This window comes from Haliaeetus albicilla, chromosome 11, assembly GCF_947461875.1.
Source record: "Haliaeetus albicilla chromosome 11, bHalAlb1.1, whole genome shotgun sequence".
NCBI lineage: Eukaryota > Metazoa > Chordata > Aves > Accipitriformes > Accipitridae > Haliaeetus > Haliaeetus albicilla.
Window position 1 is genome coordinate 32140240 of NC_091493.1, and position 19064 is coordinate 32159303.

A 19064-nucleotide genomic window follows, 5' to 3' on the forward strand; every position below is an offset into this window, starting at 1 on the left:
TTTACAAGATGTTTACTAAAACGTTTCTCTCAACTTTTCAGTCAAATGAGGTGCATACCATGAAACATTGCTGTACTATGGATCAACTGATACTCCCTAAGAAACGCTACCCAAAGTCAACAGTTACATACCCCTTCTAGTCTCATGCCAGCCAGTCTCTAATCACAGTTTATTCCGAAAGACATAAAAATACAGATTGAATAGTCTTGTTCCAAAACCCAACACTATGCCTTTAGCCCCACTGCAATCCACCGCAGCACACATTACCTTTGTTCTCAGTGTTCGAAGCTCATCCATGCCTTCTTTAAATGTCCTCTTCAAGTCTTCCAGTTCTTTTATTTTTGCATGATGCACCTTTTTAAAGAGTGAGAAGCTCCTTGAGAAATCTAAATGGACAGTGGCATCTCCTGGGATGTCAAAAAACATTTAGGCCAATGCTGGCCACCACAACAGCTGAGATGGCTTAAGGCAGAACAGGTGCCCTAAAGGTTTGTTTTACTTATTCAAAAAGCAAGGTCAAGCCTAAAAGCTTCTTTATTCTCAGAAGAGCTGAGAACAAAAAATGAGATTACACACTCTATTTTCAAGTGTACAAGTTTCTGGTTTTAGGTGTACAAATCTATGCCACAACAGCCCCTGGGGAAAGTTCTAGGCAAACTGACACTTGGTTAACTCTGAAGATGGCATACGCACATATTAGCTGTCAGCAGGTACTAAATCACTACAGAATTTAGCTTTTGGCCTAGCAAATCTCTATATGGAACAGAGGCTGCTCCATGTCTCTCCTTGCCATATAGCTTGGCAAAATACTGGTCAGAGAAAGGCCTGCCTGTCATCTGAATTTGTGCTCTAAATTACAGCAACTTTCACGTTTATAAATGAAAGAGCAGTTATTTCATCCTCATTATATCATACTTTTCTCATAACTTTGTTTTTAAAAAGTGAATCCAAGGTAATAGCTATATACATCCTCCAAAAAGCAGGGCTGGAGGCAGACACCTGGGATGTAGTATTAGGCCAAAAAGAAAAATGTTTGGCAAAAATATGAAGCAGCTTAAGATAAGATTCTCAAAATTAAAAACTCATGGCATTCTTAACTACTAAGTTGCCAACTGTGTTGTCTCCACACACCACATATTTACCTCCAGGTGATCAGACTTCTCCTGAATTTGTTTCTCTAGTTCTCCTTTAGTTACTCGGAGTTTTGCATCCAATTCATTTGATTTAATTTCTTCTGACTCCTAAAAGGATTGAAGAAAAGTAAGTAGAGTTTTAGAGTTTTATGTTTCCCTTTCTAGTTGCTGAGCAGACGGCTTTTCATATCACCGAGTCTTTTCTGTAGGTACATAATTCTGAATATGCCAAGAAAGACCCCCACGCTGCATGCCAATCAAGACATACATTTTCCCTTTTTATTTAACAATTTTCCAAGTAAAGAAACCAGTGACTAGTCATCTCAGCTTTGTAGCTCGCACAGGATAATTCTTCCCTGATACAGCTTAAGACAGAAAGGGAGGAAAAGACGACTCAGGTGCTAAACACTAATTTCACCTCCTGAGATAATGTGCCTACTTGATAGGTTTTTATCATTTCTTGACAGTTTTTCCTTATCTGGTCTGCTTCTTCTTTTGCTTCAGTTAATTTTGTCATTGCGTCTTTGAGGCGTTCTTTGGTTTCCTACAAAAACAGTAATAAATAATGGCTTAAACATATTTATCTAACTTAATCTGAGAAAAGCATTTCTCATAATAAAAGTTTCCTATTTCAGTATGGAAAGAATTAACAACAACAAAAAAAAAAAGTATGTCCAGCATTATTTTTCCTCTTGCTTCCATTCAACTATTACTTTATGCAATTTTGTTTGTTCCAACACTGGAAGCACAACAAAAGGATCTCTCAGTTATGTGCTATGCACATTTTCAGAGGATAGATTTAACTCTATCACATAAAAACTAAACTAAGGGGAGAGTTAATTCATACCAAAAAAAAAAAATTAAAAATCTGATCACCAGATTAAACAGAATCCCCCCCATACATTCTCCCCTCACATCCTTTCAACATTTCCATTTCAGTATCAGTATCTTTAAGAGCACTATTCTGACTTTTGCTGCAGCTATTCATATTAAACAAAAAACACTTCAGAAACAGATTTTAATACTATATAAAAAGTAAACAGTATATCAACTATACTCCTCTGACTATATTTTCATGTCATAAAATCAGTACCACTTCACTAACCTTGTGTGAATCCATTTCTGTTTTCAATTTGTTCTGAGCCCATTTTACTTTGATAACATGAGAATTGATTTCTTCTTTCAATTTTTCTATTTCTCTGTTGAGTCGAGTGGCTTCACCGTCCTAAGAAGATTTCATAGATACTATTTTATGGATTAAATCATCCAGTGCATCTACAAGACTCCTGCTCAAGTGTCACATGCAGGGTTGTTTTTTTTTCTTAATGCCTGAATTTTGCAAAAGCATGCACATACTTGAGAGTGCTTGATAATGCTTTAGCCCATAATCCAGTGAAAAAAAAACAACATTACTGTTCTGGTTTGAATAGCAAGGTAAGGCTGCATCACTGTTAGTATACATTAACGTTACATATCTCTTAAAAGACAAAGCACAGTCTAGAGTTCTGATCTAAAATAAGTATCTCCTGGGTAAGCTGCACAGTCCTCTTTTTCTTCTTTTCTGGCAAAAGGATGAGGAAACACAGGTTCAAAGTGGTAAGGTCGTATATTATACAATGCTACAGAAAAAAATTGTGACACCAATGGCTCGGTATTACCAGCTATACAGGTGCAGACTAGTGTGAGAACTGACAGCGAAATGTATGCAAGTCAAATCACTAACCCGTGCCAAGAAAGGATGTTAACAGAAGCAGACTGCTGGCAAAACGTTCTATACCAGTACCCACAAACCACTGCATTAAGCCAAATTTCCAAATTGTGTTTCTGAAGTAATAGGCTCATCTTACCAAAAAAGTTTAAAGCAGCACAATTCCTGTAAGGCTCTAGTGTAATCCTCAGGAGTTATGAAGATAGATAGTATGTTAAGTTTTGTTTAGGAAACCTCAAGTCAAGCTGCCACTTCCAGTTCATGTGTGAGAGGACACTGAGGTGATTTTTTGTTTCAGAAGCGTAATTTTTGGGACTTCTATTAAGGTGTGTTTTTCTGATCCTTCTGTGCACAGTACAATCACTCAGAAGAGGCCCAAATCAAAGTTTGAACCCTATTTATCAATTTTTTGATCTTTCACATGAAATAAAATTGTGAAGCACAGCTATGAAGCACAATACAAAAGACCTGGAAGAGGCTGGTGGGAATTTCTTACTGGCTTCTAAAAAAGAATGGCTAACTTTTGGAATTGGGCCTGAAAGATTCTATTGCTTTCTTACCAATTTTTAGTAGTACAAAAGAGAAAATACAGAGTGAAAACAGAAAAATAGCAAAAAACCCTACAGCCTTTAAAAAAAAAAAATCCAAACAAGCTAGAAATTCCCTCAAAATCCAGGCTCTGCAACAAGCAGTCTTTTCAATTTTGTCAAAAAAAACCCCTAATGTTTCACAAACTAATATTTAGGGAAATATTAAAAGGAACTTCAAAAAGATGACAATGAGAACTCAGTAACTTCTTCCCCTTCCCTTGAAGGAAAGGGGTTTTCACAGCTATACAGCAAACCCAAATGAAAACAGGTTTCTTTCCCCAAGTACAATAGCAAACAAGTGATAAGGTTGTTCTGATAGTGCTTTTAATCATTCACTCAAGCCATACAGCAATACTTAGAGCACCTTAGTTTCATAGAGCTGGTGCAATCTTCCTTTTTCCTGGGAAAGTTGTTTGATTTTATTAGTATGTTTTTCTATTTCTTTGTTTGCATCTCTCACTCTTCTCTCAAGTATCTCCTTTTCCTTTCGGAGGTCAAGGGACTCCTTCTCCCCTCGGACGTATTTCATCACCATTGTTTCCTTTTCATGGCGTGCTTCTTCACATTTCTTGTTTGCCTTGAAAAATATTAAAATAGAATGAATCAATCTTGTATTTCATAATTAGCTTTTATAAGACACTACTGGATATTTTCAGTATCGCAATATAGTAGCATAACAAAGTAGGACTCAAAAGCTCCAGTTTTGCAAAGGCTAATGGTTAGATCCCACTTGAGTACTAGAATTACTCATACTTCTAACAGTAAATATATATCTAAGCAGTTGCAGTTTCACAGCTAAACATCTCAAATGAGTTATCAATACATTAGTAATCTGGGATATAATTTGTTGTTTCAGAAGGAAAGAAGTGTATTTGCTAAGTTTTAGTAACAAAATAATTTTGCAAATACCCAGTACCAGTCCTCTGTCTTCCCTCATCCACATGCCAACTGCACAATCATTATTCAGTGGCTTATTTTCAGTGGCTTATTTTTACACATTCCCCCTGCCTCAGCACTAACAAATTCAGCCTCAAATAAAAGAAAGAATCAGAAACTGAGCTTTAGAGTTTAAACAATAGAGAAAATACTTGGCATAATATGATACTAAGGAAAAAAATCATCTCAGTTCTCAGTAATACATGAGACAAAATAAGAGCTTTGTGCTGGAGTTGAGAAAAATATTAATTTTGTGATAGCCTGCCTGAAAAAAAGCCACTGCCAGCTTTTACCGCCTTTTGAATCAAGATCAGCTTACAGGCAAGGAAAATGAGATTTCCTTGAGGGCTGAATCCCATACATATAAACATACACATTAAAAAGAGTTATCAGGCACTCTAGAATGTTAACAGTTATTTATACCTTCAGTGATGCCAGTTATCAAAAATGCTACTACATGCTAGTAGTTCCAATTTTGGAAATTTTTGCCTTACCTAGTGATCTAACAACTGAAGCTACATTTCCTACAAGAACCAAGTTTGTTCATAAGATGTTCAATAACAGTTTTTTCTATTACCTGTTCCATTCGAAGGGCCATCTCTTTATGCAACTGCTGAATAGCATTTTTGGCTGCTACATCTTGAGTTAAAAGTTTGTCTTTACTGGCTTTCACTTCTTTATTAAGCTCTTCCATTCTTGCTTCCAGCTAAAAGACAACATTATGAAATAATTATAGGGAAAATAAGACTTTGATCATGTCTTGTACAGGCAGGAACATTCCAGACAAAATTAGATGCTTCAGCAGATATTCACCTGTATTTTACACTTCTCAAGCTGCAACTATCCATATCAAGATCTAGCTTTGCATTACAGCACAAGCATGAAATATATCAATTCTCATCTTCAGTGAGACTAAAGATGCATCAAACCAAGTAAACATGAGGCATAGCAATTTACTACACAAAAAATTAGACTGACAGCAAATGCTGAGATGCCAGAGCAGAACTGGCTGCTATCTGAAGTTGCTTTACCTTCCACCCTTTTTTCGCTATCCCTGTGCCATATCCTCCACCATGCCAGCAAAGCAATCATGCATCCATACGGAACTGGACTAGGAATTAATTGATTGAAAAATAACACAGCAAATAAAGAGGACCTTAGTCATTATCCTGGCACTTTTTTTAGCCACCTAGTGAACAAAGTCGGAGACCTGATCCAGCTGAAGAGTAATTACAAATGTTCAACTGGAACACTTCCCAGTGCATGTTCACTTCACAGCCATGCAAGTCCAGTACAAGAAGCAGCAGCACTAGTGCAAGAGCAAGTGGTGGCTACATAAGCTGTAATGCTGCCCAAAGGCTGTTCAAATTGTGCCTTAACGACTATCCTCTTGTTCCAGGGCAAAGCCAATTCACCAAGGTTAGGTTTTTTTGGTTTGGTTTGGGGGGGCATGGGTGGGGTATAAAAAAGTACACAAAGTCTCAGGGTCGTTATCTTACATCTTTGTGCAATTCCAAACTGCTACATAAAAGGCAAGAACAACTTAAAATGCTTCTGTTACCACAAATGAATTGATCATACCCTGTTCAGCTTTGCAAATGAATCATTGCTCATAAGCAAAAAAAGTTTTACACATACAAGCATGCACATACAGTTTGCTTACAGTTGTGACTGCAGCCAAGCTTTCATTTACTTGAAAGCTACCAGAAAACACTAATTCAGAAATCGTAACAATAAAACACTCGCACCACAAATGAAAAAACTCAAGTGTTTCACTACAGTGTATCTTACAACTCCAGGTGCTATCCAACTACAATATAAAAGTATAACACTGAAAACCAGTATTTTCTAAAATCACTTGCAAGCGTGTAATCAGATTCTAATTATCTGACCAGAAACAAAACCAAACTCCTTCACAAATATTTGTTTTCAGAATGGGATAAAGCAACTGCTGCATGATACAGTTTCACGAAATCATACAGTGCTATCATGGAAATGCAGACAAGAAAGAACAAGTAAGCTGCTCATACCGATTTATTCGGGCATATGCAATTCCAATTTGTAGCTTAAAAATAAGACTTTTCAATTCCATTTTCAATTACATCATGGATTTTCAAAGATTCTTTGAAATTAATCAAAGACAGACTAAGCTTCTACATATGTGAATACATTCCTCTGGAACACTACAAGCCTGACACACTGCTTTGAGAACAGATTTCTGTGTGATGCAGACATTAACAAAGAAACTGGACAACGAGGATAGTATCACCAGTACTTTGACAAACAGAAATTAGTATTTTAAATGCTATCTCTTGCCAGATTTCTAAGCTGTAATCTGTAAGGAGTTTATAAAGCTGAACAACAACTGTTGGAACATTAGCAGATAACTTTGTAACAGACAAGCAGTGACACCTGATGTGATACCTTTTCTTCCCACACTAAAACCAGCCTACATCAATGCACATTCTTATGCTCCTCTTTGGCCTGTCATGGTTCTAACAATTCCCTGAGGAAATGCCTGTATATAGTAACCAATAATATCAAAATAATGTGCAAGACCACAGTTAATATGCTCCACACTCTATACACATTCCACATTTTGTTAATATTTAACAACTGTAACTACACCCCCATCCACTTCTGTTAGCAGACACAGCAGTTAACAGAAGATAAAGATGACGAATTAAAAAGATCTCCTTTATGACTGTGTAAGAGAAATAAATCATCCTATCAGGATAAAAGACTGAATATGTCATTTTTTGTAAAAAGGTTTAAGAGGCCTTCAACATGCACTGTCTCCAGCAGGAAGCCAAAGTACACAAAACCCACTTACCAGGGCAACCCACAAAACAGGAACTCTCTTGACTTGTTCCAGATACACAACACTTAAGTGATGTCAATATAGAAAGTCAGTTTATCCAAAGACACTAAATGCTTTTAGCCAATGAATATTTCTTGGAATGGAAGAGCAGATGTATCCTCTTAAAAAGCTTAGGATAATAAACACAGGTATTCCTTCCTTCTCCTTTATGCTACCAAGGGTGTCTTGTTAAACAGTGGCAATAGTGACATTGTATACAGGTGAGATACTAACCAGCATTTCTGTTTTGTTATCTGTACCTGTTTAATAATGTTGAGGTGCTGCTTTTCTGTTTCTGTTCGTTTTTTCAATTCATCTTTTAAATTGTCCTTTTCTGAGCAAATATCCAAAATCAGTTCCTGATGTTTTTTATTTTCTTTTATCAATCTGTAAAAACAAAAAGAAATTAAAAACAAGGTACAATAGTACTGGGGTTTTTTGTTTGTTTTTAATTTTGAGATATATGGGTTCTGCTCTTTGATCTGCAAATTTTATTGGGAGTTACAGCCAGAAACACTAATGAAATCCACAAAAGCCTTACAAAAACAAAACAGAATTATGTTGTACATGTGAAACTGAACTCCAAACCAGCAAGCAGCATCTTTCTTGTGACGAAATTGCTTGTTTCCAGCACTTTGGGGTTGTTATGGCCCATGGTGACATGAGACACTTGGTACCTCTATGCAAGGACAGAACTGTAACTGTTAATAATTTTAAGGTACTTGTAAGACAGTAACTTCCAGTCAGATAGCTCTGCAAGTCAAATGTCTGAAAACACAGATACTGTATTCATTTCATGGATTGCTCAGAGTAGGCCTTGAAGTTCACAACCTGGTAAGAAATGGAACCCTGATTTTTTAAGTCCTAAGTAGGTATGTAACTACAATAGTGTCCATGCTTATACTCCTTATAAGGTTCAATTTTTTAGCAATAGTTTGTTCCTTTGCAGCTCAGCTGTTTGCAGCCTCAGTTGAAGCTGACGTATTTAGTCTGACCTCCTAGCACAGCAACAGAAGCTAGTTACACATAAAACTCAGAAGTTACACTGTCAGAATTGGTGAATAAACAAGAGTCTCAAATGTATTTAAATGTTTGAAGATACAGTTAGATGGTGGATATTTTAGGCCACCAATTGCATGAATTTATGGGAGGCATGCATTTACCTGAACAAGATATTTAAATATCCCTTTACACATACACTTTCATCTTTAGCTCCTTTCCTTTGGAAAAAACCCTCTCTAAACAAACTAGTCTCCTAAATTACAAGGAATTCAAGACCATCAGTGAAGGAGAGCTTAGCACTTCTGGTTTTCAATCTATTAATGAATATTCCAGGATTACAAATTCTTCATTCACACAATTGCTGCTCACCTATATATCTTAGATCTGATCACAGGAGACAACTGGGCTATTTCCAGAGCCATGTTACAAGAAATTCTGCTGATCGTAAACTAAGGGACAAAATCAACCCAACCCAGAATGCCCTTTGGAGCAAACATAACATGTTCCACAGCAGTTTTACACTTGAGGTGAGTCCCCAAGAATCAAAAGGGTGCAGCTGGGATAGCAGCTGGCAAAAAAAGATACCAAAGACATATTTATATAAAAAACTTCCTGTACGTATACATAATATATACATATATCTATTTATATAAAAATTTGTCTCTTAGAAAGTAATTGGTCCATAGCCAAAAACAGTGACTTGCCTTTCAGTTTACTGTAAACAAGTAAAACACAAATATCTCGTTAACTTATGATCTCCTGGAATGACAACCATCTACACACCCACCACTTCAGATTCCCACTCCTCCTCCGTAATTAATTAATGTCTTAACTATGCATTCCTAAGCTTTCCTGTCATCAGCTGACTTTTCTCACATTTATGATTTCTGTCAGAGGTTAACTGGTGAGATGCAAGAGAATACTTTCCCTCCTCTGCTTTTTGGTCATCTCTTCTCCCTCTGCCTGGTTTCCCTCCCTTTGATGTCCTCCCATACCATGGTATCAGAGTGCCTTATATGAAGAGTAGGACACTCATTTCTAGCTCTGCAAGCAGGAATAAATTTGAAGTCAGAGGCTACATTTTGTTAGCAAAAAAACATTTCTAAAGGGGTAACAGAATATGAAATGCCAAGCAGGGAATCAAGAAATCAAGCAATGAACTGGCTTTTGATGAATATAAATATTCTCCATATAGCATACTGCCTGGCAGAACTATTAAGCCCAGTTTATCATAGCAAAGTTTATAAGCCATGCATTTCAAACGCCCTCCTATAAAATGTGGTAAGACAGTAGTTTATGTATATATGACATTTCCAACTCAAAGAATAGCTCTCAACTGATTAACAACTTTGCTGGATTATGACAGGAGAATGAATACTACTTGAAAAAGAAACAAGCAATTTCAAATTCATAAATAAAATGCACATTGCAGGAGTTAGTAATTACAAAGACTCATTTCTCCAAAGACATATATGGACTGAATGAATCCTGGACTATTTTTATATCACCGTTACTTTTACAATATTTAAGTAATTCTAGACATTGGCAGGCTATTCAACTGAACAGTTAGCTATTCAGTTGCTGCCAAATTCCACAAGAATCCAGAGATCCAAGGACACATTTTTATTTAGAAGTACATACCACAAGTAAAAATAATTCCTCACTTAAAGAACATAATTTAAAAAGCTCATTAACTGTCCTTATAACAACTCACAAGAGACTACATGTTTATACCAAAATGTTGTATGCAGTTGTACAAAACACACAACCAAATTTTCAGTACACACCTCCAATTGCGATGAGCATACTCAAATACTCACTTTTTTATAGTTTGTTCTTGCTCCAGGTATTTATCTTGCACACATTTTTCAAACACAGCCAAGGCATGTTCACCCTTCCGCACACCATTTGGGAATTTTCGTTCCTTTGAAAAATCTGTAGATAAGAGTTCAGACTCTATTTCCTTTAGCAAATCCTCCTGTGAGGAAGTCTGATGTATTGTGGAAATAAGCTTCTTTGTGCAGTCTGTGTCGTAAGGGCTTTCTGAATAGATTTTATCACTCGATTTTTTCACAAAGTCAGACTCCTCCCTTAGGTCCTGTAATATTTCCATTAATGACTGTTCTGTCTGATTAGTTTTTGGATCTTGTTGTTCAAATTCTTCACTAGATAAATGTTCTGGTTTTGTGGAGCCTTCTACTTTTCTTTCAGAGCAGGTATTGGCACAGCAGTCTGCCCCTCCACACGGCTGCTCCTGTCTTTCTGCCAGGTCCCCATTGCCGCTTACATCAATAGCTGTTGAATCGTGGTCTGAGGGCAACAACCTTGATTCCCTTTCCAAGACACCAGCATCATCTCCAGTATAACTGATGCTTGAGCAGTCCTTCATTCCAGATGTTTTATCAGACTTCTTATTATCTGGGGACCTGGAAGAGGCATCATCTGACAGATTGACTGGCTCCACCTTGCTTTGCATTTCTGGTAAATATCCCTCCATCATTTTCCTTTGGAACTCTAGAAGTAGAATTCACATTACACAACATATTATATTCAAAATCAAAATGAAAAGAGACAGAGAGGGGAAGAAAGGCTACTGGAAATTAAAATTCAAAGGGCAAAAATATTTAGATATATAAGTGTCTAAAGTTGTTGATATTCCAGCCTGACTTTAAGTAAACGCTTCAATACAAGTTTTTCTAAAAGAAGGTGAGAAATCAAGGATGGCAAACAGGAAGTAGTAGGGTAGTAAATGCCAAGACAATAAAAAAAAAAGCAGAGCTTTTTAGAATTTATGATTCTATCATTTAAATCCACAAAAATTCCAAGTAGTCACCTCTGAAAAACACTTCAGACATAAAATAAAAACAACAACAAAGAATCTAGAGCCTTACAGCTTTCATTTTCCTATACATGATTTGAAAGCAACATCTTGACTTACTAATTTTTACAACATAGGGTGAACTCCCTCATCCAGCCAGAATATTCAACTTCCTTACCATCATGTCCTCATTCACCACCCAGACACCAAAATGTATCTGTACCCAGCAACCTAAAGGAAGGGGCTGGGGGAGGATGGTGGTGAGAGTCTCTTTTCCCATCTGCTTTCAAGCAGCCAAAATCCCTTGCTGTAAGAGCACAGATGGTCTGCAGCACATTTGTGCTCTCAAAAAGTAGCTTGCAGAGCAAACATTTGAGGAGTCGAAAAGCTATGTAGGAAGTGTTCTACTAGAAGGACACCATATTGAGATCCAAAGAGCCAGAACACTTATGGAAGAGCCTGAATATAATGCTGTATCTTCTTTTTCAGGAATCCCAGGTGATCAGGTGTCTGGAAAGACTGCTGGCATTTTTAGCAAGCACAAGAAGCCCTTATATCATTTCCGTTAGCAGGAAATCATTACAGCAGTCATAAATTTTAGATGCAACCCTATCCCCCGATACTGGATAAATTAGACTATTTAAAAACAAGGGAATTTTTTCATTTATAAATTCCACTCTGCTATTCCAACAATTATATCAAAGGAAGCAGTAACACTGCCATCTTGCAACATCAAGCTTGTTTTCATACTTGCTTTCTCATTTGTTTAGCAGTCTCTTACACTGTCACAACAGACCGAGTCATTCAGCTACACGCTGCAGGCCCTGCACTTTGACTTGCTCTGAAAGGAAACCCTTTGTGCTGCTTGGCTCCACTCCTCCAGAGTCCTGCCTTATTAACCAACACTTAGTACTGAGGCTTACATTGTTAAAACAGAGGGATACATGAATCCCATTAGGTCTGTGACTAATTGCTACCACTATCATCTTTCACTATTAGGTCTAAAAAACAGATAAGGAAAAAAACAACAGCCTCAGCCCAGCTGTTTCTACCAGGAAATACCATTAAACAACCAACCTACCACTAGTACCTGAAACCAACAGTTGGGCTACAACTGCCAGTTAATCAACAAGAGGAAGGCATAAGGAAAACTGAGCATAAGGCTGAAAGTATGAAAGGAAACATATCACGACTAGACAGTCACAAATCATCAAATGACAATTACACATGTTTAAGTAACAAGCAACCACTTTTTCTTTTTGGTTTCAAAGCAAAAAAACTCAATGCTACAGCCCCTAAAAACCAGTACAAATCAATAGGAACCAGAAAACAAATGGGAAGGAAAGCTACAAATTAAAAGAGAGATGGCGAATGTATGAATTTTTATACAATGTGAAACATTTACAATGACTCCCCTTTCTACAAACAGATCTCCTCTGATACTAATAAAATCCCTGACTCCCCCTTCCTTCAAAGGATTTATGCTTAGGTCAACACTGGAGCCAACAAATCCATCTTGGTTTGTGCAGCCAAAAACAATTGCTCTTTTGGTACCTATCCACTTTTTGATAACTTCTGCTAGTAATGAAAGTTCACAATGTACTACTGTTATTCTAAAATAAACAAAAAAAAACCCCCCTACTGACAATCTCAATCTGCAAGCAAAAAGAATGACCATAACTGCACGAAAACCCATTCAGTTTGATAGTAGCAGAACACACTAGTAGTACCTACTTCATTAAAAAGCTGTTAAAAAAGAGTGTTTTGAGACTGGTGCATCTAACACAGTCACTAACCATAAGATAATTTGCAAATGATTCAGTTAAAAGGCAAGATAAATTCACCTTTTAGTATCTGTTCCCTCTTGTTACAGGTAGTTTATAATCCACACACTCAGCTGTAGAAAGAGACTGTATTAGTATAAAGCTGAGGTACAATTTTTTTCTATAGCAGTTACTCTAGTCTAACTTCTTGCTACCACTTTCTCTGGAACGATCAGAGGGGGTTTTTGGCTCATTTTAAGCCTTTTCTAAAGTCCTTTCTAAAGCGTTATAAAACCCCAAAAATGTGCTATTGTTTGATGTATTACTGCCTCAAAGCTGCTCATCACTGCCCAGATGCTGAAGTTCACCACTGCCACAAGAAAAGAAGTGGTAAAATCAGATATATGAACATTCATTTTAGTTAATATACCTAAAATCTCCAGTCCAGTCAGCAAACTGGATGGTATTTCTCTTCATATGAAAGCAACTGATGAAAAAACACAGCCCAGTTAAGACAGTACATTTGGGAAGGATACTGTTTTCATCTTATTGTGTTACTTTCTTCTGTAAATAATACTGTGAATTGGTATTATAGAGAAAGATTAATATTATGTGGAAGCAGAAACACAATTATTTGCATAACTCGATTAGTCACAGAGCAATAAAATGCCACCAACTCGGTATCCGTGATATCTTACACTTAGTATCAATCATACATAAAGTGTAGGTTTTGTATCAAATGCATAGGGAATTTGAATAGTGACTATACAAATCAGTTAAAGCATGAAAAGTAAATTATGATGATTCAGTGTTCCCTGCAGACCTACTCTAATTTCCAGTGGTACCCAGAATATAATTTACCACATTAAGAACGTTCACAGACTTTCCAATTCCAATACACTTGATTTTAGCTCTATCTGCCCAAATCTATCTCAATCTGTTCACAATCCAAGATTTTTTTTTTCCCTACTGCCACTGGATAGTACTTGTGTTCTAAATACTAACTTTTAAACAGAAATAAAATGTAACAATTCATCATAGGATCACAATTTATCTTCATGTCAGAAATATCCAAAGAAACCATGTGGAACAACTGTCAATGTAAGTTCATCTTGATATTCAAATGTCTCTTGAATACCCAAAGTTTGTTGTGCCTACCTCAGGCAACTGAATATAGCATATACCTCCTTCATAAGGCCAGAGACAGAAAACTAAAGAAAAGGCTACTGCTTTGTAAGCAAAAGGTTTTGTGTGAAAATACCTTGAAAAAATCAACTTTGTCAGTACGTGACTGTTTCACATCAAACATACAAATACAGCAAGTCACAGATAATACCTGGACACCAGGTACACATTTGACAGCAGCTCCATGTCTTTCCAGGTTTTGTATTCATCTTCTATTATCTTACCCATCTCCTTGTAACTGACTCTCCCAAAATCAGGGAATTAATAATGTTATAATATCACTCTCTTACAAAATACTGCACTAGAAAAACAAAATAGCTTAGTGCCTTTTATGATTTCTTCAGAAAGCATTAAAAGCAATCATAAAACGCAAATCCTGACTCAGGCAGATCAACCTTGTTAATGTGTCAGACAAGCAAATCATGGTAGATCAGCATACAGCATCTTGAGTGATAGCAAAGTGCCAGGTGAACACTGGCCAACCTTCTTGCACTGTTTTGATAAGCTTCTACCTTCAACGAATTGCTCTGCTCCTTCCTCAGGGTTGATCATCATCTGAACAGTATGGCAAAAGTGTCTTGCTCCTCAGTCCCTTCCACGTGATGTTTGTCTTACCCTCACAGTGTATGTCCCTTCTGCTGCCTATGCCACAGGAGAATGCAATCACTACCAAGTCAACTTAAAAATGCCCAGGGTAGGAACTTCTCAAAGTACTATTTTGAGATTAGCCCAGCCCAAGCTTGCCTGCCTGCATACCTTGAATAACAAGCCATCTTGTGAAACTGCCACACATTTAGTGTGGCACGTGAAAAGCTTTCTGTCGCTGACTTGTAACACTTTTTGCTGCTGTGACAGGACTCTTACCACCCGCACAACTGGTTTGACCAGTCCTCCTCCTCCTCTGTTTTACAGCTGACAATTAATTTGACACTCTAACACACCTTCCCTGCATTCCTGCTGCTATTGTAAAGCTAAGGAGACAGCCATCTGTGTTTCCCCACAATGCAGTAATACAAAGCAAAGCAAGTGGAAACGCATCAATTCAAAACCTGGTGATGTGGGTAGCAGAGAATGAGCAACAGGAACACAGCTCAGCCAAGCTTCCTTTACAGCAATAATGGGCCCACAGGCCCAGTTTGCACAAGCAAACAAAACACCTCTCTGCATATATACATCAGAATATAGACAAGTTTTACCCTTCAAAAACAAAACCTTGCCTTTTTTTTTTTTAAACAGACACTGTTTTTCTCATCATAGATGCATTCTTCAATGAAGCAAGGAGCATGCATAGTTGTTCCTCATCATCCCATGGTACGCAAAAATTTTAAATCTGCATCAGCACATATTATGTCTGTTTTAAATATTACATTAGTATTTGGAGAAGTAGTTAAACTGCAGCCACAGGACAGACAACATTAAAGGCTAGTACAGGCAAGGGTTGCAACCATTTCTCACACTACTATAACTGAGATGTGCTTATCTGCTAAATTGCTGATAGCACAACTGACCGGAATCAAAAGCAGAGAGCAGAGCCTGCTGATACAATGAGCGGACAGCACACCAACTTTTTAAGGCAGAAATGTCTCACAGGTAAGTAAGGGAAAGCAAACACTCAGGAAATAGTATCTTTTTTATTCACTTACTTTGTTACACAACAGAAACATCCTCTATTAACTGCTAATCAAATGACAAAAATAAGAACAAATATGACAATCATTCATTTAAGCTCTTCAGTGAAGTATCTGATACAACATAAGTATTGAGTATCTAGGGAGAACATCAAAAACCTTGATACCTGGTCCTGTAACACGCCAAAAAAAAGAAGAAAATGTTTCTTCTAGCTACCTTCAGTAGCAGTCATCCTAAGTGTTCGTTCAGCCCTTGCCCCATGCATAGATATGAAGTTACAAACATACAAAACATCTTGAAGAATCATTGCATATAAAAAAGGTAAAACTTGCAGGTGAATAAAATGTACAAGCTGCTAGGATTTATCTGGGTACTTCCATTTACATTCTATTGTCTGTAAGTAATCTATCTTAAGGTTTAAAATTACTTAAAAATTAAGTCAAATAATGTTTAATACTTAGCTATTTTAACAGTATAGACCTGCTCTGCAAACTACCAGAATACAGGACAAAGGTTCTTGCTCTACTAAATCAATCTGCTAAGTGGACAAGTCAAGTAACTTTTTCTTATGTAAGATTTGGTCTCACTCTTGCAAGCTGAGTATGTACTATGCTGCATCATGTCAGTTGGATTTCTGGAATAAAAAACTCTAATAATGGTACTACATCATTGCTATGAGAATTATGGCAATTAGGTACTTGTTTATAATATAATTTTTACAGTGAAATGAAAATAGAATTTCCAGAAGAGCCATTGATATCATGTTTGAATGCTAATTTGACTGTTTATTAATCCAAAATTTATTAAACTACATAAAATAGCTGTATAAGAAAGTATGTGATCAAACATTCATATTCAGTTCCTGCACTAATACCATAGCAATTACCTGGAGAAATAAAAAGCCAATTAACAGCTAGAAGATACATGCCACTAATTTTAAAAGCTCCTTCAATTCAAATTCTGATTTTAATACAACTATACATTCTGATAAATTAGGTTATGAGAATTAATCTTCACATGCAGTAACAAAGTAATTTTAATTATTCTTGGTTTAGCATCACTCTTCCAAGTATACTGTTAGACATGACATCAAATCCACAGATGTCAGAACACAAGCCAGGAATGGAGAGCTTCTACAGGTACAACTCTAGAAACAAGATTACAAGTAAAATATATTTCAAGCAATACCTACACTGAATCACCACACTAACTCCTTTATTCAACTTCACTGGAAGAACACTGTCTGAAAATTTAAGAACTCTGTGCTTTTCTGTAGTAGCAGACAGCTAAGGCCTATCATTTTAACATCAGAATTTAAGCCCTTCCTCCCTCCCTCTCTCTTCTTTTCTTTCCCCTCTTTCTGCCCATTACCCACTACAAAGTGAAAGAAAATGCTGCAATAAAGATGGAAGACAGAGAGGGGGGGAAAAAAAGGAGTATCAGAGTTGTTCCTTTCCATACATGCTTTAAGAGTAAATTCTCACTTCAGAGTCCATTCACCGGCATGGAGAAAAGCAGTTTCTCTAACAGTCAATACTCCTCCTTCCTCTGCTGAAAAGTACATACACTTTTAGTTTTTAAGGAGGCTGTTGACACCCTCATCCCTTGGCTGTCCATCAGGTTACCCACTATACCAGTTGAAAATCTTACCCCCAATTCCAGTACTGCTAATTCCCAGCCACTAGAAGGTAATTCATGATGAAAGCAATTCCCTGTATGCTTTCTACTGTCTGCACAGATCTAATTAGGAACACATCCTTTCCCAGCTATAACCTGCTATTCTGTTATTACAGGCATGCACTGAGAACCTGGTACATTTTAATTCAGTATTATGCCATTTCAAACTGCCTGTCTTTTCAATCTTCTTATGGAGCACAAACATGATTCTTTTAAATCCCTGACTACAAAGGACTTTCCTTAAGCAGATGCACTATTAATGCTAGCATTTAATTTCATAAAATAGCTTGACCCAAGCTATCAACACTCATGTAAATAGTCAAGGAGGAAATGACTTTGTTTCACCCAATTTCAAAATACATGCGAGATGACATCTAAACACACTAAATGACAACTATAGGAAGCATTTTCTGAGGTGTAGCTGCCTAGAAGAATTCACTAACAACAAGGGAAAAAAAGAAAGTGTGTGCCTTGTCACCTAGTAACTATCACAATGGGGCTCTTTTACAATAAACAGATTAAAGAATGACAGAAGTGTGTGCCTGGGGTTGTTCTGTAAGCAAAGAGATTGACTGTCAAGGTCCTGAGAAATAACAATCACTGCTATAAGAGAAAAAATATATTTAAGCTACAAAGCTTAAACATACTGCAGAGAAAGGGGCAAAAAAGGCAAGGGGGGACTAATGCTTCACAGGTATGTGCATATACAAAAACTTGTTCAAACCAGGGTGGATTTTGAAAGAAAGTGAAGAGCATTGAGGTAAGTGACTCTGAGGCACAAAACCTTCTGAGAGGGGAGCAGTAACAAGACGTTAATACAGTAAATGCAGTTCACTGGACACCAGGCATATTGAACCATGCATTATGTAATATAATGGCCAGTAGCAGTCAATTGTGTCAGTTCCTTTCAACAAGAACGGGTTTTGCACCGTCTTTGGGTAGATGTTCTTCACTCATAGCTGTGCTCCTAAGTGAGACCTTGTAGCAGAGTCACTGATGAAGAGGGAATCCCCTACTGTCCAAACAAGTATACATGCAATCCACAAAATAGTGAAAACACAGTTCTCGCATCATCAGCTAAGACCATGCATGGTCTTCTCCTCCGGATATGTAGAAAGCATCCAGACAGGTTTTATAGGACACGAAACAAGCTCATTTTTAAATAGAGGTACTATTTAAATTTAGAAAGCCATCCTCTTTCCCTTTCCACTTCATATCTGTCACACCACAGTACTCAAATTTCCTTTAAGTAATAGACCAAAGTCTCAAAATGACCCAAAGCTGTAATACAGATATGATGCATTCCAGAGAGTAGGTGGGGGACAAGGAAAGGAGTGATGAAGCACTCCATGGCTCATGGGCAGATGACCCCAACAGGCAGCAGGGACCCAAGTACCATGACCAGGCCAGGCAAGCAGCTAAGTGACAAAAGAATCTGGTGACACCAACACAAGCAGCCCGAGTTCCTGGAACTCCCTACCGCTCTTATTTGGATGTCACCCAGCACTCATATAGTTGCATTGCCACTGCAGTCTGTGCTCTAAACTTGCTAAGGAAACACTGCATACCTCTAAGCAAAGTCCAAATGTTTACATGAAAAAACCTAACTAGAAAAGAAGCCCCTTGAAATTGCTTCAGAGCAATTCTCTTTACATTGTCATTTGAGATCCGTACTTCCTGATTCTTTCTCAAACTGCACTGGATCATAACTCACAAAATTGCTGCTGTTACTCTTCATTTTGCTTGAGAAGATGTCATCTTCT

General features: G+C 37.2%; 1 protein-coding gene across 4 annotated transcripts in view; it reads right to left on the reverse strand.

The window, feature by feature from the left end:
* Positions 1-19064, reverse strand: part of CCDC186 (coiled-coil domain containing 186) — a 39899-nt gene that overhangs the window by 13860 nt on the left and 6975 nt on the right. For 3 of the 4 annotated variants that reach the window (XM_069797030.1, XM_069797032.1, XM_069797031.1), the window contains 8 exons: positions 10050-10743; positions 7488-7614; positions 4945-5073; positions 3796-4008; positions 2239-2358; positions 1573-1677; positions 1143-1241; positions 268-354 (listed from right to left, as the gene is read on the reverse strand). In XM_069797030.1, the coding sequence (XP_069653131.1) occupies positions 268-354; positions 1143-1241; positions 1573-1677; positions 2239-2358; positions 3796-4008; positions 4945-5073; positions 7488-7614; positions 10050-10729 (1560 nt within the window). In that variant the 5' untranslated portion in view covers positions 10730-10743. Of the gene's footprint in view, positions 1-267; positions 355-1142; positions 1242-1572; positions 1678-2238; positions 2359-3795; positions 4009-4944; positions 5074-7487; positions 7615-10049; positions 10744-13240; positions 13298-19064 lie in introns of all 4 variants that reach the window. The other variant, XM_069797033.1, reaches the window with a different exon arrangement.